Raw genomic sequence first — 27,794 nt, forward strand, 5'->3', positions numbered from 1 at the left:
CCCCTAGTTACTCATATTAAATCGTTGTTATTTCCACGCATACCGACTATCTCAACTGGTGACGAGTAAACGCACTTCTCTCTTTCTCCATGACAGAGGCAAATCTAAGACATGGCGGGATCAGAGGTCTACTGTGAGTATGCATCTTAAAAAGAGTGTAGGAGAAGTGTCGTGATATCTCATCAGCGTGTCAAAGATTACCATGGTTTCACAGGGAAACAGTTCGAAGCCATGCTGCGTGGCATGGGGGCTCACGCCATACAAGATGCCAGAGAACAGTTTCTTGATGACGAGCCTATGGTCTATGTGTCAAGGTACAGCAGGAGTGAGATCAAGAAGCAGAGAGAAGCGCTGCCTATTTTTCCCTACAAAGACAGAATCGTCAAGGTCAGTGTTTACACTTCAATGGATGAGACACAAATGCGACACACACGAGACACAAGAACTGCTTCATGCATCGTATTAGGTGCGAACTCATACCATTGGTAGTGCATGTGGAGAAGGAAGAACAGGGCTGAAAAACTCCTCCCTATACAGATATTATATATATAGGAAAATGGCTTCGGTGTAACCTATGGATGAATTACGTTGTGCGATTCTTGCAACACAGATAGTGCGGGAGAACCAGACCGTGGTGCTGACAGGCGAGACAGGTTCAGGCAAGTCGACTCAGATCGTGCAATACTTGCATGAAGCGGGCATTGCAAAGGGAGGTACGATTGGCTGCACTGAGCCTCGGAGGGTGGCTGCCATGTCTCTGGCTCGCAGGGTTGCTGATGAAGTCGATTGCCAACTGGGCACAAAGGTAAGCCCTTTTCAATGTCATTCCCTCTTCCCAACTCTCGAAATATATTCTATGAGGTCCTTCACAGAATGCAACACGGAGAACTATACACGGTAAGGACTGACAGCTGTGGAAACGTTGAATTGGACAAGCCATATGCATTAGGTTCTTGACGGGGACGGTGCAGCTAGGTCAACTGCCCCGCCTCGTATGTTTACCTGCTAGCACTCTGGTGCCCAATTCTCGTCAAACTACTCGACCTCGATTACTTTGTGTCTCGTCCGTCGCGGTCGTTACGTGAAGAAGGCGCGCAGAAGAGAGACGAATGTCACGTGTTCTCAGCCAATGGCCGAGCGCTTGATCCTTACACTATTCATGATCTATTTACTTTACCACGAAGGTTGCGGGATCAAGCGCTCGACTATTTGATTGAGGGCGCATACCATGCATTTCTGTGGTGGTGGTGGTGGTGAAAGGGCTCGCCGTTGTCGGCCTCACACAGGTGGGCAACGTCACGACTGACGCCCAGGGAAAATATGCATCCTGGGCCGACTTCTAAGGGCATTTCTGTTTTTCAAGCCTTCTTCATGTGACGACCAACGAGAGGCGAGGCACAAAGTAATCGAGGTCGATTACTTTGACGAGAATAGGGCCCCTGGTCTCAAGATTGCAGGCTTGGATTTGATGGCGGAGTACATATCACATGCACTGTCTTCCTTAAAGGACATCAGACACGGTGTGCCGAGACACCTTTCTTTCTTTTTCACTCGTACGAACCGCATATTCGTTGTCCAAAAAGCCGAAATTCATTATCCCCAGTTCGACTTACTGATGAATAAGGTTCAGTTCCCGGGATCCGAACCTTATTCATCAGTAAATCGAACAGAGACTGTTTTCTCCGCCGAACTGTCGTACTGTCGATATATCGAACTACGTTAGAAATATCGGTGGTTCTCGTAATGAGGCTCTTCCCTTAACGATAATCATGTGGTGTTTATGAGATTCTTGGACATTCGTTTGGCACTGTTGTCAGTTACAGTTATTTTATTTCGTTACCAACACGCACTATTCACAATGTCTCCATCTAACAGTAAACGTTAGCCACTAGAGGTTGCAAAGCATGTGTCATACTGTCAGTATAGCTATTGAAAAGCCTACTGGGTCATTTGCTTCAATGAACAGGTCGGCTATTGCATCCGGTTTGAAGACTGCACCGCGCCAGAAACAGTCATCAAGTACATGACTGACGGAATGCTTCTAAGCGAAGCAGCCAGGGACAATCTACTGGAGAACTACTCGATCATTGTCCTGGACGAAGCCCATGAACGGTCCATACATACCGATGTCCTCTTCGGCGTTCTCAAAGCGGTATGCTCAGGGTATACCATAGGCACCGCATGGACGTTTCCCAAACCAATACCCACAGTTGTGCCGGTGTAGACAAACATACAGAGTATTTCGCATAACGTGTAAAAAAATTGTATCGAAAAATGGACCTGTTAGAAAATTACGGGGTCAGAGGAGCCCTTGCCACGACTTGCGGCTGTTCGGGTCATTTTTCTGTCAGAGCAAAATTGTTGAACTGCGAAGCTCACCAAGTGGATGTAACTTTCTTTTTCCTTTCATTTTACCAGAAACGGAAAGACCATGTTGGACTTACCCAATTCCGTTACGAAATTGAAGCAACACCGGAAGGGATACGTGAATAGGCAGGTCACCGTTTCTTTTTCCGCTTCTTGCATTAATTCACAGAGAACTGACGGCGGCCGACAATTTGCGCATCTCGAGAGGGAAAGGTTTTTTTTCCCCACAGCTATTACCATCGTACAACAGTATGTGTATTTTCATTTTGTAACGGAATGGAGTAAAGGTGCAGCATGGTGCGTTTTTCTTGCGTAAAAGCTGAGTTTTCACGCCTAGCGCGAAGTTTTTTTACGTCGCAAGTGCTCGTAGCGCGTGATTCACAGCACCAGAGCAGCGCAGTCAGTTGACGGGCGTTCATAGCAACCAATCATGGCTCAACAAGTCACTTCTGGTTCAAGTCCAGCATCCTACTTCCTTTTTAGCAATAGCCGCTGTTACGAAAAAGCTGCAGAAGGACATCTCCAAGGAGAACAACTTTCGCTCGCTGAGGTTCTATTTTACCACATGCAAATCAATTACAAAGGAACACACACAAAACCAACCATTTCAGGACGGAATAGCAAGGAGAGGAGAATGTTGCCAACACTTCGTAAAGCGCTAAGCACGCTGTGCACGCAGCAGCAGGATTAGCGCCCCATGCGGCTTGACCGGCATATTTTTTCACGGTCGTGGCCATGCAGAGTTTTATGCAGCGCGATATTCACAGAAACACGCACCATGCGGGCTAGCCTTCGTATCCGACGTGCGCATTGTCTCTCTAGCAAAAATATACACTCTAAAAAATGAACTTCACCGCATAGCACGCCCCTAGCCAACCATCATGTTGTATCTACCATCTATCAACCATCATGAGTTGTATGCTAGGGCCCGTTTGGACAAATTGGCCTCGCGTCGCTTGAAGCACCGTTTGAAATTTGTGTATCTGGCTGTTCATGGGCGATTAAAAATAGACTCTTCGCGATACCTGCAGCCTTTCGCAGGAAGGTGTACTCACCAATCACCTTTCCTTTCCTTCCAATCCTTTCAATGCTAAAAATGATTGTTTGATTCTTTTTTTTCACAAGAACAATTGTTGAATGGAATGCGTTGCCAGAAACAGTGCTGAATAGTTCATCTGTAGAACAGTTTTCTACAGCCGTATCATTGATGTGTCCTGATGCTATCCTTGCTTGATTTTGTGCCCACCCCTACTTAGGCTCATGAATTTGGACCAGTAGTATGTGAAATAAATAAATAAAATAAATAAATCATCTCGAGTGATATCGTTATCTGCCCTGATTTGTTGAAAAGGGCGGCGTACGCGCCTTTTTTGTGACATATATATATATTCATAATTGTCACAAAAAAGGCGTACGCCTCCCGTTTTCAACAAATCAGGGCAGATAACGATATCATTCGAGATGATGGTTGGCTAGGAGCGTGCTATGCGGTGAAGTTCATTTTTAAGAGCCCTTTAAGCCCTTTCACCACCACCACCACCACCATCATTTTTAAGAGTGTAGGCTCCCGTAGACATACGAAGAAGAGAAGGAGGACAATGAAATTCATTCAGGGGTTCAGTGGCACGACAGCGAAGGTGTCTTACATTGGTTGCCCACATACGTGAGGCCGACAACGGCAAGCCCTTTCGCCATCACCACCACCACCACCATTGGTGCTGCCGAATTCCCGAACAATGTGGGTTGAATGCCACATAGAAGGCACCCCTGATAACCCACGGGTCACCAGCTGCTCCGCTGAAGGTCAGCGAATCGATTTGTCCGTGTCCAAGAGCCAGGATACCTCTTTCAATATCTACTGACCAAGACAGATGCAGGCAATATAGGAAACCTTCATCAGAAAAGTCGTTAAGATAAACATGAAGAGAGAGGACTTCCGTCCACACATCAGTAGGAGACAAAACGTCACATTCACTTGGCGAATTTGGCAGTTCAATTCAGAAAGTTCAATTTGCTGCGGCAGAAAATTGGTGGTCGTAAGCCGCGGAACATAGACGCCATTGACATCTCAATTTTTCATCCTCTTCTCCTTGTTCTTTTTTTTTACACGTCAGGTGAAACACCCTGTATGCCCGACACAAAAGCAAAAATAAAAAAACGAAAATGTGTCTTTCAGATTGCCAAACGAAGGTCGGACCTGAAGATCATTGTCACATCAGCGACCATAGATGTCACCAAGTTCTCGAAATACTTCCTGAATGCTGTAAGTCAAACCTATAGACCTGCATGCACATACTGCACCAGGCCTGAAAACTCACAACAAAATGTTGTAATGCTGTTAGTTCACTTACCTGCCACATTGATGTCTCTACATGGTCCCAGTAGAAATGGGATATGATTTTATGATGTTCGCCAGCCCGAGTCTTCTACGATGATAGACCTGGAGGAGTCGTCGATGATCTCTTCCCAGTCGTCTTTCCCGTGTCCGGTTGATACCGGGCTTGTTACCTGTCTTCACTGCACTGGAGCCGAGACTGAAGTTCCCATGATTTATTTGCAACTTATATTTACAGGAGTCAACTATAACACATGACTGAGGAAAGGCGAGTAACTTGACTTTCCGACGACCTATCCAGCCTCTGCCCCCCCCCCCCCCCGCTTAAAAGGGTGACAACTTCGGCCACAACCCTAACTTGGGAGTTGGGACCACCAATCGAGCAGCCCTGGTTCAAACTGCATCAGACCCTGGTTGGACTGGCTTAAATTTTAATTAATGAATTAAAATTCTCCGCCCTTCACTCGAGATTTACGAGTAACTGTCCCGGCTGTCAAGTCGTGCACATCGTTGTTTTGAGCAGTGCAAGACGCGGGAGCCTCTTCCCTGATTTAGTGCCGGGGAAAACAACTGTCCACTGTCGTCCACACTGAGCTGCCTAACAACCTCTACAGCCTACAGCCGGAAAAGCTTTTGTGCAGACCGCAATCTGCTGCGACAAACTGTTGTAGTGCACATCCCTCCATCCTGGCAATCGCGCGCTACGATCTGCTTCACCCCAGAGGTTTCTCACGGGTTGTGCCAAACGTATATACCTGCATGTATTGCAGCAGGCGTGAAAGCTCACAAGGAAAAGTTTTTTGTGCCGTTAGTTCACGTACTTGCCGCATTGGCGCTCTCTACATATACTTCAACAAGCTTTTAGTAAGCAGACCGCGGTCTGCTACGTCAAACAGTTATAGTGCACCTCCCTCCATTCTGGCAATTGCGTACTGTTGCTTCTCCCCAAAGTGGTTTCCAGCATTGTGTAATTCGTCCACGCTTTGCCCTCGAGCAATCGTTTAATATATTGGAATTTGAGACACAATGCTAATTTGGAGTAATTTAAACGCTACCTGTCGGCTAGAATATTCTGCGATAGCAGACCATCATAGCAGACGACACAAACAGATGTCAGCACACTTTTTCTACTATATGCACGTATGGACATTTGCATATGTTCCCAGTTGTTGCTTGGATTGAACTCTCCAAAATGCGTACTATAAACAGCTCTTTCGTTATTCTTGGACACACTTTACACTTATCGCGATCCAGTGACATTGCCCCCATTCTGGGCTACAGTCCAAAAACAGAACTTCACCGCATAGCACGCTGAGCGCCAACCATTACCACGAATGATAAGGTCATCGCTTCCGATTCGAAGAGAGAAGGGGACGTACGCCTTTTTGTGTAAATTTGGATGTATGATAATTGGACACAAGAAGGCGTACACCCCCTTCTCTTTTCGCATCAAAAGCGATAACCCTATCATTCATGGCACTGGTTGGCGCACAGCGTGCTACACTCTTAAAAATGAACTTCACCGCATAGCACGCTCCTAGCCAACCAACATCTCGAATGATATCGTTACCTGCACTGATTTGTTGAAAAGGGGGGGGGGCGTACGCCTTTTTTGTGACAATTATGAAAAGCATAAGTGTCACAAAAAAGGCGTACGCCCCCCGTTTTCAACAAATCAGGGCAGATATCGATATCATTCGAGATGATGGTTGGCTAGGAGCGTGCTATACGGTGAAGTTCATTTTTAAGAGTGTATGCTGGGAACTTCAGTTTTAGAGCGTATGCAGCAAGCGCTACTGCAGTGAGTAAGTAGACCAAGTGTTTTCGCAAGTTTACTGTGGGAGTATCGTGAAGAGTTCAGGCCTATAATACACGAGACCGTAATGAAGTAGTGTAGGAGAGAAAGGGGTAACACCCTTGTGTGTGACGAGAACATGGAAAACACGAGTGTGGAGTATCACGAGGGATTCTTTCTAATTTCATCTTCCCAGCTCCTTCTCATGCTCATTCTCAAGGAACCTTCTTTTGAAACAATATAATGAGTTGCAGACCTAAAGTGGAGGTCCTATACCCGTGCATGAGATCATCGCTGAGTCATCTACTCAGTACTCAGCTTCCTTCCGCATAGGGTGTGAAAAGAGCTTCGACGTAGCGACGCACCAGATCCGCTGTGGCCTTGCCACTACGTGCGTTGAAATGCACCAGATCTTGTTCCTAATGTTGAATTCCAATGGCAGATTCGGAGCGCCTCCGGAGCAAGTTTTGTTGCTCCTCCGAGAGCAAGTCTGTTCGATTGGCAGATTGGGAACAGTCCTGGAGTCTTCAATGGGAGGTTTGGAGCGGCATTCGAGCCAAGGTCGCTCCAGGGAGCAACCCAGACTGCTCCGCCAAGATAGGCAGATTCAACCGGAACTCTATGTGACGTGTCACTTGTCGCTCGTGCTTCCTATTTCCTGTCTCTGCTTCGCCAACATGGCCGCTTCGCAACGCGTCTTCGCCGTGACTAGTCTTTCGCGTCGTACGTTGGCGATTTTGTTTCATGAAGGAAGCGATAAGTCAGACATTACCAGGGCAACGTTAGGAGATTAGAAGGACCTTGATGCTGCAAAACATGGCGTTATAATGGAACATGAGCATCTTCTTCTTCTTCTTCCTCCGTCTCTGGTCGCCATCCACCAAGGGAGATTGGCCAGGGCTAAACTCCAAGTTGGGCGCAAGTGTTCCATTCGCAGATTCGGATCACTCGCTATAGGCCAGATCAAGTCGCTCCATTGCCGAGTCTGCCACTTGCTCCAACTCTGCTATTGGAATTCAACATTAGGAAGTCATCCTGTCAACACGTGGCCAGCAAAGAGAAACGAGAGAAAAAGTCGAGAGCGAAGAAAACAAAAAGATGTTAGTCATGCCCTTCTTGCTAAGTGCCAACATCAGTTCTCAAACAGCTGGCAACGGACGTGATGCATAGCAGATATGCTGGCCGCACTGCAGTTTTCACCGATGGATCTACCAGCCGGGACTGCCTCATCGTCTGCTTACCAACGGATGCTGGCGGTGGTGGTGGTGGTGATGGTGAAAGGGCTCCGTTGTCGGCCTCACAGATGTGGGCAACGTCACCATTGACGCCCTGGGGAATGTGCGTTCTGGGCCGGCTTCTAAGGGAACAGTACCGACATATGTCTGAAAGTGCCTGAGGAAATCCCAGGAAAACCCCAGACAGCACAGCCGGCACCGCGATTCGAACCCGGATACCTCCCAGTCTCGACGTGACATGGCCAGCACGCTAACCACTGAGCCACGCATGCTGGTCTCAACGGACGCTGTGTCGCATGCTGTTGTAATTGGAGACTGACTGACTGACGACTGTTCAGGATGAACGAAGCAGGTTTAATGAAAAAGGAATGGACGTGTGCACGAGCTCATGCACTAGTGCGCATGCTCCATAAATGGGGCGTCGGTTGTTGGCTTCTTCCAACACCCCCTCTCGACAATCAGCCCTTAACGACGCTCATACGTTCCCTGAGCCCCTCGAACCGTGGTTTCGGAAGAGGTTTCGTCAAGATGTCCGCGACCATGTCGCTGGTTTGGCAGTACTGGAGCTTGACAACCTTCCTTTCAACTAAGTCTCTCAGGTGGTGGTGCCGTACGTCGATGTGCTTGGACCGTGCGCTGACGCCCTCACTGATCTAGAGCTTGACGCAGCCTTGGTTGTCTTCATACATGCAGGTCAGCTCGTCGTCCCTATAACTGAAGTCAGCTAGCAGCTGTCGAAGCCACAGCACCTCCTGTGAAGCGTGTGTGGCCGACACGTATTCTGCTTCCGTGGAGGAAAGAGCTACCGATGTCTGTTTCTTGCTGGACCAAGACACAGGACTAGCCCCCAGCCTTACAAAGTACCCGCTGGTTGACTTCCTGTCGTTCTTCCTGACGTCTCCTGCCCAGTCTGCATCTGCGTAACAGACAAGCCTTGCTTTCGACTCCCCAGAGAGCCGCAACTTGTAGTCGACGGTTTGCTTAAGGTATCGAAATGCCTTCTTGACTGCAGCCCAGTCACAGTGACGTGGGTTGCTAACACGCCGGCAAAGGTACCCCACGGCGCAGGCTATGTCCGGGCGTGCTGTCGTGCTCAGGTATAGTAGCTCTTCGACCGCTTGACGATAGTGGTCGTTATCTGGTAGCAGCTCATCACCCAAGAGCTTCGGGTAGTCTGTATTTATAGGAATGGCGCTCCCCTTGGCGTCATCAAGCCGGGACTTTGCTAATAGTGTGGTGATTTTATTGCGCTGATGGAGAAAGCAATCATCACGTGGCCTCTCGATTTCAATCGCTAGGTAATTACTGACGGAGCCAAGATCCTTCAATTCGAAGTGCTTGTTCAACCTTTGCCAGGTGTCGGTGATGGCCGAACCAGCTGGATGAGAAATCAGCATGTCGTCCACATATAGGAGAACATACAAGAGCTTCCCGTCAATCTTTCGAGAATACAGGCAAGGGTCGGCGTCACTGCGTTTGAATCCCTCCTCCAGAAGCACCTGGTTGGCCTTTACGTTCCAGGCTCTAGCTGCGTGCTTCAGTCCGAACAGCGATTTTTTTAAATCTTTAAACTAGATGCTCCTCGCCTGCTGTAACAAACCCTTCAGGTTGCTTCATATATATATGCTCATCTATGTCATCGTTCAGGAATGCAGTCTTGACATCGAAATACCGGTCGATTAGCCTTTCCGCTGCCGCTATGGTCAAGAGTACTCGCAGTGTCGTCAGTTTTGCTACTGGGGCAAACGTAGCGTCATAGTCTTCTCCGTATTTCTGAGAGAAGCCTTGAGCGACCAACCTCGCTTTGTACCGGTCCACGTTCCCCTGTTTAATCCGCTTAGTTTTAAAGACCCACTTGCAGCCGAATGGATGCTTCCCTGATGGTAACGGCACGAGATCCCAGGTGTTGAGCTGATGCAGCGAGTTCATTTCCTCCTTCGCTGCTGCTAACCATTTCGCCTTTTCGCAGTCCGGCAATTTCTGCATCTCCCTTCAGTTAGCTGGATCACTGTTGAGTTCAGTCTGCGTAGTGCTGTAGGCAAGGCGTACAGGCGGCACCCCTTTATTGGATCTCGTTGACCTCCTGGGTATATCCACGGCGTGACCTTGGCCGACAGGCACTTCGACAGCGGGGTTCTCCCGTCTCTGTTCCTCATCAACTTCGACCGTCTCAACTCCATTAAGCGGTGTGCCAACACTTGGCGGTGCATACGTTGTCGGACACACGTCCATCATAATGTCATTGTAAGGCCCAAACTCGCAGCTTGACAGATCCTCGCATTTGAGGTCGCGATGGTGTGTAGGTGCTAGCTGTGATCCCGATTCTCGACAGAACCTTTCCATGACAGGGCCTTCATCAAAGACGACGCTCCGGGCTGTCTTAACCTTATTTGTGCCGGCTACCAGTATCCTGTACCCCTTCTGTGTATCACTGTAGCCGATCAGTGTTCCTTCAGTAGCATGGGCATCCCACTTGTCGCGGTGCTCCTTTGGGACGTGCACGAAAGCCCTACTCCCAAAGATCCTCAAATGACCCAGGCTTGGCTTCCTACCATTCCATAACTCATATGGCGTCCTGTCTACTGCTCTACCTGGGACCCTGTTCTGAAGGTAGCATGCCGTGAGAACAGCTTCACCCCAGTACGTCTTCGGCAAAGCCGCTCCGAAGAGCATACTTCTAGCACTTTCGCAGAGCGTGTGGTTCTTCCTTTCTGCGACGCCATTCTGTTGTGGACTGTATGGCACTGATGACTGAAGTACGATACCGGTCTGCCGGAGAATTTCCCGTGTCCGTCTCCCAGTGTACTCCGTAGCGTTGTCAGCACGCAGGATCTTTGGATATCCGCCAAATTTGTTAGAAACGTACGCCAGGTACTCCTCCACCTTCGCAGGAACTTCATCTTTAGACCTGAGTAAGTATACCAAGGTGTACCTAGTGAAGTCGTCTGTGAAGGTGATGAAATACTTGCTCTTGCTTGGTGTCATCACAGACATTGGTCCGCAGACGTCCGTATGGACTAAGTCTAGGGGATGTTCCGACTTCGGCGAAGTATGTTGAGGAAATGATGCACGCTTCATCTTTCCTTTTATGCAGCTGGCACACTGTAGCAGGTCCTTGCACTGCTTCACTACAATTCCATCCGCTAAGCGTTCCTTTTGTAGCCTCTGTACTGCCGCTTGGTTGCGGTGTCCGAGGCGGTGATGCCACACGTGAATGCAGTCATGGTGGCTGTGATGACTCGAACCTCTCGTAGCGCGGGCTGCTCCCGGATCGGCTATCACAAGCTTATAAAGGTCTTTGTAAGCCTCACCTCTAGCGAGTACGTTGTCCTCTCTTGTAACGACGCAGTGGTCCTCTCGAAAGGTCACAACGTTCCCCTGCTGAGTTATCTTGTTGACCGAAAGTAGGTTGCTCTCCAATGACGAAACGTAGAGAACACTCTGTACTCGTACTTTCTGAATCAGTGAATAATTAATTCTGCTGTACAGTATGCCATCTCCCACACCTTGAGCCAAGACTTGTTGTCCGTTCGCTGCAGTGACGTCTCCTTGTAGCTCTTCTAAAAAAACTCTCTGTCGTTGCACATATGGCTCGTCGCTCCAGAGTCAATGTACCAGGCCCCTGAGAGACTCCCAGTAAGAAAGGCGGCTTCTGAAGAGGACGAGTGACTCGACGCAGCTTTCCTGGCACGCTGTTTGGCGCCAACTCTGCGTGAGCTTTTCCTTTCTGCATTCCAGGCTGGGCAATCCCGTCTGAAGTGGCCAGGCTTTTTACAGTAGAAGCACTCCCCCGAATCAGCCGCACTCGAACGGATCACTCTTTCCTTGGCTTGTGAACGAAGTGCTGATTCAGACTCGCTTGTGGCAGCTGCTAGCTCTCTCTTCCTCTTGTACTCGTCCATCAGCTTGCCATTGACATATTCCAGCGTGAGGTCTTTTTCCGAGCGAGCATCCAGGGCTGTGATCAGGGTTTCATAGCTGTCTGGAAGTCCACTGAGAAGCAGTGCGGCAACTTGAAAGTCCGTCGGTTCTTGATCAATGCTCCTCAAGCTTTGAACCAATTCCAAAACGCGCCTAAGGTACGCTTGCATGTCGTCGTCTCTCTCCATCTTCGACTGGTACAACTTTCGCAAAAGGTAGAGCTTGTTGCTCAAGTTGGCCCGTTCGTGCACCTTACGGAGCTCTTCCCACATAGACTTCGATGACGAACAATTGCAAATATGCACAATCTGGGTGTCGTCCACGCAGAAAGATATGGTGCTCTGGGCCTTGCGGTCCCCCGCGCTCCAAGCTTCCGGCGGGTTGTCTGGCGTGTCGTCAGAAACATAGGTCCAAGTTTCCTCACGTATCAGTAACATCCACATCTTGAATTCCCATGACTGATAGTTCCCATCAGTCAGCCGAGCTATGGGAAACTTGTTCGCTCCATCCATCTTCAGGCTGTCCCGAAAGTACTCCACGCTGACTTCTTAGTGATGCAGTGAAACCCACAGCTGTCCTGGGCCCATAACCTGTTGCAATTGGAGACTGGCTGACCGATAACTGTTCAGGATGAACGAAGCGGGTTTAATGAAAAAGGAATGAACGTGTGCACGAGCTCATGCACTAGTGCGTATGCTCCTTAAATGGGGTGTCGGTTGTCGGCTTCTTCCAACACATGCACTCTTAGAAATGAGCTTCACCGCATAGTACACTCCTAGCCAACAATAATCTCGAATAATATCGTTACTGGCCCTGATTTGTTGAAAACGGAAGGCGTACGTCTTTTTTTGTGACAATTCTGAACAGCATAAGTGTCACAAAAAAAGGCGTACGTCTCCCGTTTTCAACAGATCAGGGCAGATAACGATATCATTCTAGCCTATAGGAGCGTGCAATGTGGTGAAGTTCATTTTTAAGAGTGTGGATACCGTCTCTTCTCACCGCACATCATTAACGTCGGCCGAGCCATGCATATGCTGTCCTATTGTCTGTACGAGAAAACATTGCATGATACTCCGCTGCTCTGCGAAGCATACACAACATGAGGATTCGTGGGTCGCTCGCACCGACTGTAACAAACCCTCCACCAAACCCAGCGTCTGAGCGGCGAAGGTCACCGTATATCCCTGCAGTGGATCGCGGGTCACCGTGGTTTTTGCGGGAATGAAGAGGCCGACAGGGCAGCAACGGCAGCCCATCAGTCCCAGACAGTCGTGCCAACTGTGCTGTCGAGAGGATACAGGATAGGTCACTTTTCTTTCCAGCTACTGGATCTGCAGCAATAGGGACCGGACATCTCTGGCAGGTTCCTCGTGCATATGGTGGATCTAAATTTGCTGGTTTTCTGTTCCACACTGCCTTTACCACGCTACTTTGCCTCCTCCCCACATAGACTTCGCCGCAATGTAACCTTCACTCCGCGATTCAAATACAGGACCAGATACTGTGATACAAGCTTATGCCTAATAGACCTCTACCACAGAAACGTCATCATGATGTTGGTAAACAGACTCAAACCGAAACAAAGCGGAAGGGGAGGGCTGGGTTCCACGAATGGGCTCTTGTTCGCTGCCTCCTATTGAAATAAAAGTAGGACCAAAGGCCGCGTCCCTTTCAGGGACCATCGTAATCCCCTCAAGACCGTGGCTTTCGGGCGCGGCCTTGTTCGCCTCTAGCTTCGAGCGTAGTTCAACTCTACCAAATTGGTGCCGCTGTCGAACACTATGACGTCATTTGTTTACAAACAGGGAGGGGTCTATTGTGGCGTCAGTGTATGTCCTCATTGATGTGAGCTCTACGAAACTGAGAGACGACTGCTCTATGCTCAGTTGAATGGTGTCCGCAGGAAGCCATTCAACCTGGCTGCAACAATAGGCCCTTGTCAGAACCTTGTGCAACACCGTCAGTGTATGCTGTTTATGGCGCTCCTGGTGACCACCGGTGTGCTCCAGATGATTTAGCTTTGTACTTTGTTATCTAATGACCCTCTGTGTTCCTTTCTCTGTTTCACTTTTTCATTGCATCCTCCTTTTGTCCTCCACTCCTTCTTGCTGTCCTCTCTCCATCTGTCCCCATCTGTACGCCGCTCATAGCCACAGTTGCTTCGCGACAATAACACGAATTTTTTATTAAAAATATCCTTTTGTTCGGCATAGCACAGCCTGCCAATTGTTTCGTGAACGACTTTGGCTTACCTCATTTCACTTCACCGTACCTATTATCTACAGTTACATATGTCAGTGGGGCAGCCGTTGTTCTTGCTGCCTTTTTACTTCACCTATGAAGGTTGGCAAGAATGTAATTCTGTGCTCGTAACATAACCAGCTTTCTGTACCATAATCACCCATTGTCACACTCCCTCTTTGATTAGCCTCTGATGCGTTCGAGGGTGCATACCCTCACTATCAATAAATGGTCTGGCGACAGACCATGGTGCGATATTCTACTCGCCGTTTTAATCGCTGGCTGCCCTTGTCATCAACAGACGACGTCAGAAAATCCCAGACAGCTTAGCGCCGCTTTGAACTATGGGAACTTGCTGGTAACAAAGGAGAAGAAGGTCTCCATGCTGTTTCAGTTCCTTCTCTCTCGGACGATTTTCCACGAGGACTCAAGGTCAGCGAAAACGCAACGCGAAGGACTGTTCTTTTCAGTAATCTCCCAGGATGCAATGTGTACGAAATGAGCGCTGGGATTTTCTGAAGTCGTCTTTTGGACTTAGACACTTGAGCTTCTAAGAAGTACCATTACTTTGGCTGTTTTGTTCTTTAGCCCATCATCACAATACCGGGGCGGCTCTTTCCTGTGGAGATTTTCTACAACGATGACCCCAAGCTCGACTACTACGAAGCCTCAATTCGAAGAGTGCTTACCATACACAGAACACAGCCTAAAGGTGCGTTCAAGAAACTATAGATAAAGGTACAAGTTGGCAACCCGTTGTGTGTGAGCTACGTGTATAGTTGAGCGCGGAAAGCCAGAGTGCTACTCTGCCTCCTCTGTTGGTCTCACATTCACCACACGCATCTATGTGGTGAATGTGAATTTTTTTTGCCGCACCAATAATAAAAATGCGAAAGACAATTTCAGAAAATCTCACAGAACAGAGCTCCCCCTTGAACTATGGGAAATAACAAAGAAGGAGAAGGTCTCGGCCCATTGTCCACAAGGTGTCAAGGTCAGCGAAGACGAGACGTGAAGGACTATTCTCCTTTCCTCATTTCAGTAATCTCCCAGAATGCAACGCGTGCGCAAGGAGCACTGGGATTTCCTGAAATCATCTATTCCCGTTGAACAGTGTCTCTTGCATGACACATATAGCGCAATCCCGTTAATTCGAACTCGAAGGGGACCGATGAGTGGTCCTAATAAGGCGGAGCTCGAACTAATGAGCGAAACGAGTAATAAATAAACGAGTGCAGAGCGACCCCCACGATGCGAGCGCATACTAGCCATATCGGATACGCGTCACGGATCGCTAGGCGTTGCCGCAAGTTCGCAGTCACACGATGGTGGAAATATAAGAGGCTGATTAGTCATCCAAATATATATTTACAGGCAGGCATCAAAGCATGTCAATGCACAAACAATATGTTATGCACGTTTACATTCGTTTCTTCCGTCGCGTCTTTGCGATGTTCAACTGAGTCCAGTTGCAAACCGTGTCCGGGAACAGTGTCCCTAGCACAGCAGCAGCTTGCCGCCTGGTGCGCTACTTGCGCATATGTTCGAACGTTTTCCCCCATTGAAATACAGGCATGACTTTGGTGGGCCTCCAGTGGCAGTTCGAATCATCCGTAAGTTCGAAATTTCGAATTAGCGGGATAGTGTTAGGATTAGGTTATGAGTGTGTTCCAGGAAGGAGTCTAACCTTGGAATTATCCACGGGAACAACTGGCCGAGTGGCCCGTGTACAGTGCATTTAATAGCGCATAAAAACAAAGAGCGCTGATGGCATTGGAACGTGCCACTCGCTACACGGCTTCCGCTCCCTTACGACTGTCTGAGCCGGGAGTCGTAGACAGGTTGAGTGGGCTGGGTCAGGGGACCGTGCGACGGCGCTTTGGCAGCAAGGGTCGTACCGGGGAGCAAGGAAGTGGTGCAGGAGAGTCGGACTCTACGTAAGCAGGCTTCAGGCGGTCCAGCAAGACCAGCTGGTTCTGTACGGCAGCGTCCATGATTATGGTCTTGTCAGGCCTGGGCAGCACGTGAAAGGAGCCGTCGTAGTGAGGGGACGGCGAACGGCTTCACGACTCAGGGAGGCATGCTCGTCGGACTTTCGATCTTGAGGAACGAAAACCGGGGACGGAGGTGGACTGGCGTGGAGGATTCGGAGCAAGCTGACGGAAGAAGCATCGGTTGTGGACAAGTCGGCTGTTGGCACAGGCTGTTTGTGTTGTCCGCGGGACCAGAAGTAAGCAGGTAACCGCAGGGTCGTGCCGAAAACCAACTCTGCAGCAGAGCATGTGAGGTCGTGCTTCAGGGCAGAACGAATGCCAAGTAAGACAAGGGGCATATGGTCATTCCAATGAGCCCCCGCCTGATGAGAGCACTCTTCAGCTGCCGATGAAAACTCTCAACCAGACCGTTTGCAGCAGTGAGGTGGCCGCGAATGGTGAACGCCGAGGATCATGAGTCACTAGAAGAGGGCACTCTGGAACTGCCGTGATGTGACATGAATGCCACGTTGGGAACGGGAACTACCAGCGTCCGGCCACCGTGGTGGCCCACGATAGAAAGAAGGTAGCGATGGCCGAGACACGGGGGTAATGAAACGACGAGGACCGCGTGAAGGTGCTGGAGCCGCACGTCAGGCAAAGAAAGGGATGAACAGCTGTCTTGGTGTGACGCGTGATTGGCCTTATGGCAAGCAATGGAAGCCCTTCGGACGGCAAACGGAACGACGGTGTTCATTCCCCACAAGGCGAGATGGCAACAGTCGCTGCGTAGCACTGACGCCAGGATTGCTGATGTTGTGGAGATCTTGAAATGCAATGGAGCGCAGGGAAGGCGGCAAGTAAGGACGGGGCCAGAGACTTCGCACATGGTGTCAGACGACGAAAAGGGGAGAGGCGCCTTCCGAAGTTGCAGGGAATGCTTGCTCATGTCCGAGAAAAGCTGATGGGGCATATCATCTCCTGCTTGTGCGGCGGCCAGACTGTCGACGGTCGTGACGGTCGAACACGTGGCACCTTTGAAGCGGGACAGCGGGTCGGCCGCAGCGTTCTGAACACTGCGGACGAAGCGAATGTGTACTCTGATGAGATGATCGAGGGACTACAAGGGTCAGTCGGGGAGTGGGTGTCATGGTTCGACTTGAAGACAAACGTCACGGATTTGTGGTCCGTGAGAACGTGGAACTGTCGGCCTTCGGGGATTCTTGTCCAGAAGGGAGGGAGCCTGATCTCGCGGCTGACGGCACCCATCGACGGATTATCACCGGCACCTTGGACCGGAGGGGGACACTGAGGCTGATGACGCAGTCTTTGATGTAGTCTGGGGAACGTCCATTGAAAAGTCGGGCAGGTCACGAATTTGTGGGAGCATGGCGCAAGTAGGAGTCTAGTCTTGCAATCATCCACGGGAACAACTGGCCGAGCGGCCCGTGCACCGTGCGTCTATTAGCGTGTAAAAACTGACCGAGCGCTGATGGCATTGGAGATAATGCCGCTCGCTACAATAATTTATATTAAAAACGCAGCGCGTGACCCTGAACACGCAGTCTGCTTTTGATTGTGGTGGCCGCTCACAGCGTGTTTTCATGCAAAAAATATGAACATATCTGTAGTGAGTACATAAGGTCATCTCATTCCAATACATTGCTTCTTTCGGTTACATGTGGTAAGCTACTTATCCAAGTGAGACAATGAAATCAAACAAAAATTGCTACATCTGAATACTACAGAAAATTCCAGTGTCATGAACTCTTCCGATGTAGCAAGAACTATACTTAAACATACGGCAATGACATCCATTAGTGGACAACACCAGGACTGTGTATGATTACTTGTGGACGAAGCGATGTTGATTGCATTGGTTGTCATAATTGTGTATTTACACCCAGGAGACATTCTTCTCTTCCTGTCTGGGCAAGAAGAGATAGAAAATGCCTCCGACATAATCGAACAGATGTCTCGAGCCACACGAGAAGCCCTTGAACTGATGGTGCTTCCGCTGTACAGTGCACTTCCAAGCAACATGCAGGCCAAGGTGTTTGAACCAACGCCAGAAGGTTACAGGAAGGTGGGTGTCTCTATATACGCTACGACAGTACGTCTCTGCGCATGTGAGAAAGAAAAGGTTGGAGAAGGCACGTGACAAAGCTCTCTCCATTCTGAAACCAGCAATAAAGGGGTATTCCCAGACTGGCCACAACACTATGGTGAAAAAGATTAAGCTGTCTCACGTGCAGTAGTTGTGGTACCTTATTTGAGAGCGACCCAATGATAACGTTCAACATGAACGAGGGGAAAGGAGAAGCTGGGGGACTGCGCGTAGGGCCAACACCACCTAGATAGAGAAAGCCTGCACATTGCCTCCCCTCCCTCCTCCATTACGTGGACATATATATGTAGTCAGGATTCGTCTGCTACTGTGATTCACCGTTCTGCGAATGGAAGAACCCGCAAATAATTGCAGCTCACCTGGAGCCACCTGCAGACCTAAATATTTAGACAAAAAGCGCAAGACGCTTTCCAGAAAATCAGTTTTGAGAAAGATTGAGACCGTTTTGCGCTTTATTTCCAAGTTTTCCCATTTAGCACGCGGGGACGTTCTATCACAACTCGCAGACGACGATGGTTCTTCTCCGTGGCCACGACCGCTGAAAGCACGTCCGTGATTGGCTACGGCCGTTGAAAACACGAGCCTGATTGGCTGACTCTTAATTGTTACGTCAAGTCAACGAGCGTACAGGCTTTCTGTACCTAGGTCGTGTTCGTACACTCTTAAAAAAGGGTGTACTTTAACTCCTTTTTTTGCCACATATATAACACCCTTTTGGAGAGTACAATTACGCTCACAAGGGTGTCTCCTCACTCCCTCAAGGGAGTAGCATAACACCTTTCTCCCTACTGGAGAGTAATATTACTCCCCGGCAGGGAGAAGGTGTTATGCTACTCCCTTGAGGGAGTGAGGAGACACCCTTTTGAGCGTAATTGTACTTTCCAAAAGGGTGTTATATATGTGGCAAGGAAAGGAGTTAAAGTACACCCTTTTTTTAAGAGTGTAGGGCTGACCTACTTTCATAGCGTATATGTCAATATGCCACATGCACAGGTGGTCGTTACTTGTGTATTCGTTTGGGGGTTGAATCAGCCTTCGACAAAAGTGAACACTTGCGAGTCGCAAGAATGCCGAGCACATCTACTCGTCTCACGTCCTGATGGTCATCATGCACAACCTGAAAGAATGTGCGGATGCAAATACGGCCAAAGCGTCCGTCCCTCAGCATTGTCAGACGCATGTCGTGTGACCTGTGTGACGGACACATGATGATTCCAATTCACGTCCACACCTCTGCAACGCGAACCCATGCGTCCGTTGCTTCCGAAGAGGCTCGCGTTGGTTCGCAGACGAACGCAACGCTGACGAGAACAAGACAGAAGTAAGAAAAAGAGGAAGTCTGGAAATAAATGCGCTTGCGCTCACGAGTCAATCTCTCGCTGATTCTCACTCTCTGCACTCTTGGATATATATCTATGCTCCCACTTTCCTCAGTGACGTCCTCAGTAGCGTTGGCAGTGCTCTACGCACCATCAACGTTGAGGACTGTACAGCGCCTGCCATTCGCGCTAGCGAAGCTATTGTGCCACAACGTTGGTGCGAGCCCTGTATCTCAGTATACCTGTACCTCTGGTACGTCTCACCTCTCTGGTACCTACCTCTCACCTCTGGTACCTCTGGTACCTCTCACCTGTATAGGTGGAGAACTCTTCTCCACGGAGCTTCCACAGGGAATAGGAAAAAATAAAAAATAAACACAGCCTCTTCCTAGTTGCATGAAGGAGAGTTTGGCTGGTTTCCTCTACTTTGCAGGTTGTTGTGGCAACCAATGTAGCAGAAACATCTCTCACCGTCGACGGGGTGGTCTACGTGGTGGATTCAGGTGTAGTGAAAGAGAAGACATATGATCCCCGCACGGGCATCGAGTCCCTGAGCGTCTCATCCATTTCTCAGGTAATAGTCCCTGTGGGGATGCTTGTATCAGCTGCGCTTTTTTGCGACGTATCATATATTCAAAATACAGTGTCAACATCAGTCAACAGTGCATGCCATTTTTGCCTTGATGCCACCCGCTGTTACGCGATTACATTTTTCAGCAGCCACTGGCCTAACCAGGAGTGTGCGAGGAGTGCGCTCCGTACCGAGTGACACAAGGGAAATGATTCACGCGCCACACCAATACTCTTTCACCCTACCTACCGTGTGGCGAAAAACAACATCAGGGGCGCTCATACTCTCATGCGAAGCGTGATTATTTTTCAGCGTGTGGTATCATATTGTTGTTTATCGTGTATCGCCTTGGAATCCAGGAATCCAGTATTGCGCGGGGAGGAAGACGAGTTCCCGCACTGGACGTTGCATGCCCTAGTTACACCACTGCTTGCAGTTGTAAGCATTATGAAGGAAGCTTTGAACAGGGTATGTGACGGCGCCTTACTTGAGTAGAACCCTTGGTATCTGCGGGTTGCGTAAATATTTCCCAGAATAACTGCACTGCGAGTGTGAGTGCGTTCCAGAATTTGAGCAGTTGTGTCCTGGGGCACATTCAGGATTTTTCTAAAATGGGGGTCCTGCCTTGAACAGCATGCAACTACACGACTGAAACTGAAACTGAGTAACGACTGAAATTGAGGGCTGGGAGTCAGGACATCCAGACCTTTCCCTAAATCCATCCCTGTGGTATGGCCTGGCACAAAGTACCAGAGTTGTGTACGTCTTCCATAATCGTACCTATAGTTTATTTCGTTATAACCTACACGTACGGCAGTGTGTTTTCGCGACGGGATACAAAAGGCTTCTGCAGCACTTCGTAGGGAGTTATATAAAATAAATTTCTCACTCTAAAACGTGTCGCATAAAAATATGCATGATGTAGTTCCTGCCTGGTACCTTTGTTGCTAGGATGTCGCATTACTGTGGCCGCCGTCGCAAACAATGAGCCTTGTAGCACAGGGATTTTTGTCGGCCAGTTAAGCTTTGATCCTGATTTTTCGGCGAGCTGGAGTTGTTCTTTGTGTGTTGCGTTGTTTGTACTAGACACAAGCGAACCAGCGATCAGGGAGAGCGGGAAGGACAGCACCAGGCAAGGCATACAGGATGTACTCTAAGGCCGTATACGACAAGATGAAACCCACACAAGATCCGGAGATCATCCGCAACGAACTCGCTTCTACCATCCTGCAACTCAAGGCCCTCGGTGTTCACGACATTATGAAGTTTGACTACATGGATGCCCCGGATCGTCAGGTTTGTACGGCAGGGTGCCAGACACGTCTGCGACTGGCGTGTGGTATTGGTGCGATCTTCCTACAATGCTTATAAGGAGAAGGGTCCGCAAGAAGCAATATTAAAGGGACTATCGCATCCGGGAACTGATAAGACCCGCACACTAATTTATGCCCTCCATAACGTAAAAGACCGAGTCAGGGCACACTGAGGGACGACATGTGTCGCACATGCACACACGATTGTACTATTGGGCGACACGGTTCTCTAAAAATCTTCAATCCGTGGCGAAACGATCCCCTTTCGGCCACTTTCTCCTAGCAGACGATGCTAAGAATGCGATGGTACTCTCTGCCAACAGGTGGCGCTGCGTAGCCTTACCTCGGAGGCTGTAATGGTATACTTCCTTCGTGCGCGACATCGCCGATAGGGGACTGCTGGAGATTTTAGACAACCGTGTCCCCAACAGTACATATCACACGTGTCACACTCAAATTGAGACATGTGTTCGTGTCGTTCTTCTGTGTGCCCAGATTCGGGCTCTTACGCTATGAAGTTCATCCACAAGCTGGCTGGCACATACGCCATCTTGTGAGTAATGTACGGCACTGTTTCACTACCGAAGCTTACTCGGCCAAATCTCGCCTCTGAAGGCAGCTTCCATATTAAATAAACGAGCTTTAAAGATATGCACTGCCCCTTCAGTTATGGAGGCCACAGCGACAGGAACATCATGATGACGTAGACACACCGAAAGAAGCGATTTTCTTCGCGCCTGTCTGCCTCGTGTGTTCGCCCTGCAATATGTTTAGGGTTAGCAGAGTTATAGCACCGTATTTCGTCCGCTTCGTAAAGAGTTCGGAAAGCGGATGCCAGCGTGGTCGAATCCTGTCTTCTTGGAACTGCCCTATGGGACACGCGTAGTGTCATCCACGTGAACTTCTTGGAGCGCAAGGGCTCACGGTTAATGCCTAGTACTACTACACGTCGATAACGGGTGCAGTGCGAAACACAAGTCGCAATAAAAGGTCAGGGATGTCGTCCGGAAAGGTCATACTTCTTTACGATAATAACGATCACGAATCAACCATCAACGAATTTGACAGTGGCAGCCCTGGCCGAGCCGTGCTGGGAGGTTTTGCCCCCTGTCCCTTGCAGCCCATACTTAGCCCCAAGTGTTTACCATTTATTTTGGGCCCCTTAAAGAGCACATTGAAACAAAGACATTCCATACAGATTAGGCCTTTCAAAGACATTCTGCTAAGAGACTAGCCCACTTCTTCCTGCGGTAAAGTCGTCAGAGTTTCCGCGCCAATGGCACCGGTGTCTAAATGCGCACGGTGAATGCTTTGAAAAACTGGGGTAGTTTGGTGCTTCCCTAGCTTTCTATTGTGTTTGAAGAAATAAAAATGTCGGTTAACCTTGAACTACCCTTCTAATTCGTGACTTTACGTCGAGACATCTGTGATCATGAGAGACGCCATTTGGATCTGTCTGAGCATAATTTTGCCCACCTGAGAGTTATCTAGCGTGCGCCTAAATCCCAGCACGCTGCACACTGTATTTAACACCGTTGGACACTGTATATATTCAGTTGGCGTTTTCCTAACAGCGGGATGACAGAGCAGCGCTCCAGTGCTTTAAATGCAATAAGGGATATAGAAAACTCTCACTTTGCTTACTTTCTCCTGTGAACCCTCTCGTCTCACCACGTGAATAACATAGTGGGATAGTACATGTGTGAGGCATGATGCGCGATTGAACTGTTGCACGAGAGTTGTGTGTACAGGGTGTACGGCATGAGCAGGGGAGGGCGCCTCAAACATGGCAGAATTCCGGAGGTTTTCGTGCGAGCTACAAAAGGGCGCTGGGTTTTGCGTACCGCCAGAGCCATTTATAGGGAGGGTTTGGCCATTCTTTGATCTTCTGCCGCCTCGTGGGTGGAGCCCATTTTGACCTCAGAGTCGTCGTTGCGCCGCCCAACAAGCCTGAATCCAAGCAGAATCCGCTTATGAGCCATCTGGTGCGCGCCATATTGATGCTGTCCGTCAGCTTTGTTATCGCAATGAATGCAATCTACAGGAATAACTGGTTTATGACCCACAGCCGCCTGTGATCAGGGGGGCTTTGTTGCCAAACTGAAAGAGTTCAAGGACGAAGGGCTTTCGAAGGACAATGTACGCACGTGTCTTCCCTCCAGCATTAATATGGCGTTGGCGACTGGCTGACAACGGGACAGCAATAGAGCACGGTGAGGGAGATGGCTTAGCCGTGACGTCGCATGACGCGCTTCAAGTTATGCTCCTCCTAATGGCCAAACTCTCCCTATTAACGGCTCTGCATACCGCCAGAGCCATCTATAGGGAGAGTTTAGCCATTCTCTGATCTTTTGCCGCCTCATGGGTGGAGCCTATTTTGACGTCAGAGTCGTCGTTGCGCCGGCCAAAAAGCCCGAATCCAAGTAGAATCCGCTTATCAGCCCTCTGGTGCACGCCATTTTGATTCTGTCCGCCAGCTGGTCGACAGCTTTGTTCTTGGACTGAATGTAATATACGGGAACAACCGGCTTATGACCCACACCTGCTTGTGATAAGGGGAGCTTTGTTGCCAAACTGAAAGAGTTCAAGGACGAAGGGCTTTTGAAAGACGATGTACGCACGTGTCTTCCCTCCTTGCATTGTAAACAATGATCAACATCAATATGGCATCGGCGACCGGCTGACGGCGGAACAACAATAGAGCACGGTGAGGGAGGTCGCATAGCCGTGACGCTGGATGACGCGCTTTGGGTTAGGCTCCGCCTAGTGGTCAAACTCTGCCTATTAAGGGCTGTGTATATAAGGGAATGCTCAATACGTACCACGCGTGCGGAGCGCTCGTGCCTCCCGGTACGCGTTCTTCTGAAAACCGGGTAAGGACTGCTGGGGAGCCTGCTTAAAGCACCCATTGATGCACACGACCCTCTTTTCGGGCTCCCGATGTAGTTGGAAAGCTTTTGTCTTGAATGTGTAGCTTTGATGCTTTGCAGAGTAAAATAAGCCAAAGGACGCCACAGATGGTGACATCATAGTGATAATAAACTTCCGTTTACGTTTTTTGCCTTGGATCCAGACTATCCCCTCAAGCATGCTAATGCTGACCTTACATTATTTCTTTTTAGTACACTTATTTTTCGCGTGCATTTATACGGCTTGATACGCAGGCCCTTCAAAGAGGAATCAGAAGCCTTCAGCTCCTGGAAGCACTGAATAAAGAAGAGATTCTGACCGAACTGGGAAGGCAGGTAAGGCTTCGACGTTATAGTGTGGCATTGTTTTGTGTTACTGTGTGGCCTCGTCTCAATCCCGCACCAGATGACGCAGTATCCAGTGGAACCGCCGCTCGCCAAGCTGCTGATAAAATCGCTCGAACTGGGCTGCAGCGAAGAGATCCTCACCATAACCGCTATGCTGTCTGCGCAGCACATATTTTCCCGTCCAAAGGTAAGGATTTTTTTCTTTTTTTCTGGCATGTTCCACTCATGTAGTGGTCCCAAGGTTGGAGGTTCGGATCTGGCCGAGTATGCTAACGACTTGGTGGCACTGTACATATGGTGTTACCACGACGTACTAGATTATAACGACCGTGTCATAATCGGCAGCCCCTATGAGGAGCCCGTCCACACGATCCTCTAGGGGCACTACTCATCGGCCCGCGAGATCTACATCATGATAGGACAACGGAAATTTGAATTTGGAATGCGCAGAAACAAACGTACGACTACCGTAGCAGACGACAGCAGCAACTCCTATGAAAACGCGTAGAATAACGATGATAACCGACTTTAGAATGAAACGTACATCTTACGTGGGACATCCACCGCTTGTACAAAAGTACTAAGGTACTAAGCTGCAGTACAAAGTATTGTAGAAGTTGAGGAAACAATAACCGGGCCGATAAGTAGCGCCACCGCTAGCTTCCAAATGCTGGGAAGGGGTGCCTATGACATGGTCATTAAAATCTAGCAGGTCGTGGGTGTTACATACGGAGCTCTGTGTGCTCCGCTCCTCCCCACGGGACAGCCTCTGACGCATCCCCCTGGTCGATGGCTTCTTGCAGAAGAAACACCAGGAAGCAGACGCAAAGAAATTGCAGTTCGACGTTCCTGGCAGTGATCATTTGACTCTGCTCAAAGTGTACAATATGTGGGTCGACATGAACATGAGCAGGCAGTGGTGCTACGACAACTTCATTCAACACCGTCGCTTGCAGCAGGCAAGGTTCGTGAGGAACCAATTGTACTCGGTGTTAACAAGGTAAGCAAAATGTGATTGTTAAACAGGGGTATCTAGGAACAGCTCCCCGGAGGTTAGCGCAAGTAAGCAAATTCGTACCTGCGTCACACCTGCAAGGTTGCCACCGCAGCATGCGGATAGACACGCAAATAGCAAGATTGCTGTGGTACAAGGGCGGAGAGTTTGCAATCTACCGGAGGGGGCAGGGACACAACGCCATCGCCCCCCTTTTTTTTTTTTTTTTCGTGCACAGAGGTCGGGCAGGGTGTCGTGATCGTTTGCGATGTTGTGAGGCAATTTTTTACAGGATTTTCATGATCACTCGCACGAAACACGCAATTCCTGGGATATCCCTCGACACTTTCATCCTGAGTGTCAGCTGGGTAGACTTCCCGGAGGTGACCTGGACACCTCTGGGAAAGTTCCGGGGTCTCTGACCCCAAACCCCCCGCAGTCGACACCTATGCCTGCATAACACCTGCGGGAGTGCCAAATGCATACGTATATAGACAAGCAAATAGCAAGACCGCTGCGGTATATACCCACACTCGTACTCGTCTATACTTACAAAGCCCTCTGCCTAGGGATGACCCCCTGAAAAAAAAAAGAACAACAAGAAATAAAAAGTGTAAAGAACGTGCAAAAATGCTTTGGCGCCTCTCAGTTGACATTGATACGTGGCCTGTGGTACTTGGCTCTGTCTCGCACCAAGCAGAAGCAGAAAAAGGGGAAGTTGACTGCTCTGACGTGACTTTACTTACCTTACTTTGAATCCAATGAGCGCTGTGCAAGAAACAACTCCATTTCGGGGTGATGGGTGGGGAGTTTCATCGCAGGGGGCGATACTCTACCCCATTGCTGGAGGTGATGCGGGAGAATGAAATAATGAGTCCAATGAATATGAATGCATGAAATAATGAGTGCTGTGAAATCTATAGATAGGCTATTGTTTATGGCCCTCTCCACGTTTTCCCTGCCTATGCAAGTCGCGTGGTGTTTCTGCGCATGTGACCCATTCCAGTTTTCGCGTTCATTGCAGGCGAAATCTAGAAATTGTCTCGTGTGGGGAGGACACGGACAAGGTCCTGGAAGCACTGTGTTACGGCTTCAGCCAGAACATCGCAGTGATCTACAAAACACCCTTTACGTCAATGAGACAGCCTACAATCTACAAAACTGTTGACCTTTACAACGTATCCATCCACCCTTCAAGTGTCCTTTTTCGGTACGAAGCCGAATGGTAAGAGTGCTAATGTACTGGGACTGATAATTGCGTGCAGGTTGCGTGTTCAGTTGCAAGTACTGGTATAGTTTCTGGAAGCCGATAATGGAGAAGAACCCAAGGAGCTGACGATGGGAGTTCAGTCCTGTTACGATGGGAGGGGAGCGAAATGTTAAGGGCATTGAGAGAGAGCCCCGCCGCTTAGCATACAGTGATACGAAACACCAGTCCTGCAGTGGAGAGGATACTCTGTGAGAGTGGTTTGGTGAGACGCAGCAACACAGTTTTGTAGCTGACTATACTATGCGGATTCTCCTGTATATAGGGTGCACATCGAGGAAGGCAACCGCACTCCGGCCACTCTATACCGTCTTCGACCACGTGGCTCTGGGCTTCTGACTGGATCTTCTTTCCTTTAGCAGCTCCATTGTGCTTTTTTGATAGACAAACATTGTTCGGGATGTACATTTCACCCGTAAAGGCTCACCGTACAGGATTAACCGGAATGCACCAGCACCCACGGGTACGCGAGCGCCGCAGAGCATGGCCGCGTAGTTTGAGGCCAAGGGAGCGTTCCTCACCACTTCTATGGCGAATTCGCTTGGTCAGAATCACGACCTACTAACAGCCGAGCGCTCGGAAATTCTTAGCCTTTGTCCACGCTGGATCACGTGACAGTTGCCACCCAAACATGAGTGCCAGGAATCTAGGGTTTTAGTCGCTTGGATCACGCTAGGGGTATCGCGGTCGCCCACCTTCGGGTTTTGTCGTCTGCTTACCCACGTGAGCAGTCTGCTAACCCACATCAGCTGTCTGCTAATTCACATGCAATGGTGGCCCTCGCACCCCTTGCAGTGCGGACGTGATGACTCCGCGGCGGTTCCAATGAACTATAGGTGGTGCCCCGAGCTTCCGAGATGACGGACGCATGGAGGTCTCCCGAGCCAGCGAATGAGGTGTCAGCCGAATCATGTTAATCTGTTTCAGTTGTTAATCCTCACAAATTGACATGTTTCATGAAGACGGAATCAACGAAATCAATTTTGTCTGCTGGTCATCTCACACTGTGCAGTTGAACTCAGAGAAGTAGGCAAACAGTTTCCGTCATCGGAGTCACATGTCCGTCAGCTTTGCG

General features: G+C 49.3%; 1 protein-coding gene across 1 annotated transcript; it reads left to right on the forward strand.

The window, feature by feature from the left end:
- The first annotated feature begins 224 nt into the window (after nucleotides 1-224).
- Nucleotides 225-25,874, forward strand: LOC135367524 (probable pre-mRNA-splicing factor ATP-dependent RNA helicase mog-5). Its single transcript, XM_064600821.1, has 12 exons — nucleotides 225-387; nucleotides 611-805; nucleotides 1,967-2,152; nucleotides 4,544-4,630; nucleotides 14,486-14,609; nucleotides 17,778-17,956; nucleotides 19,751-19,891; nucleotides 20,975-21,184; nucleotides 24,366-24,446; nucleotides 24,517-24,645; nucleotides 25,262-25,458; nucleotides 25,745-25,874. The coding sequence occupies exons 1-12, from the start codon at nucleotides 232-234 to the stop codon at nucleotides 25,872-25,874; spliced, it is 1,815 nt and encodes a 604-aa protein (XP_064456891.1). The 5' UTR covers nucleotides 225-231.
- The last annotated feature ends 1,920 nt before the right edge of the window (nucleotides 25,875-27,794 follow it).

The sequence above is a fragment of the Ornithodoros turicata genome, chromosome 8, assembly GCF_037126465.1.
Source record: "Ornithodoros turicata isolate Travis chromosome 8, ASM3712646v1, whole genome shotgun sequence".
Classification (NCBI taxonomy): Eukaryota; Metazoa; Arthropoda; class Arachnida; order Ixodida; family Argasidae; genus Ornithodoros; species Ornithodoros turicata.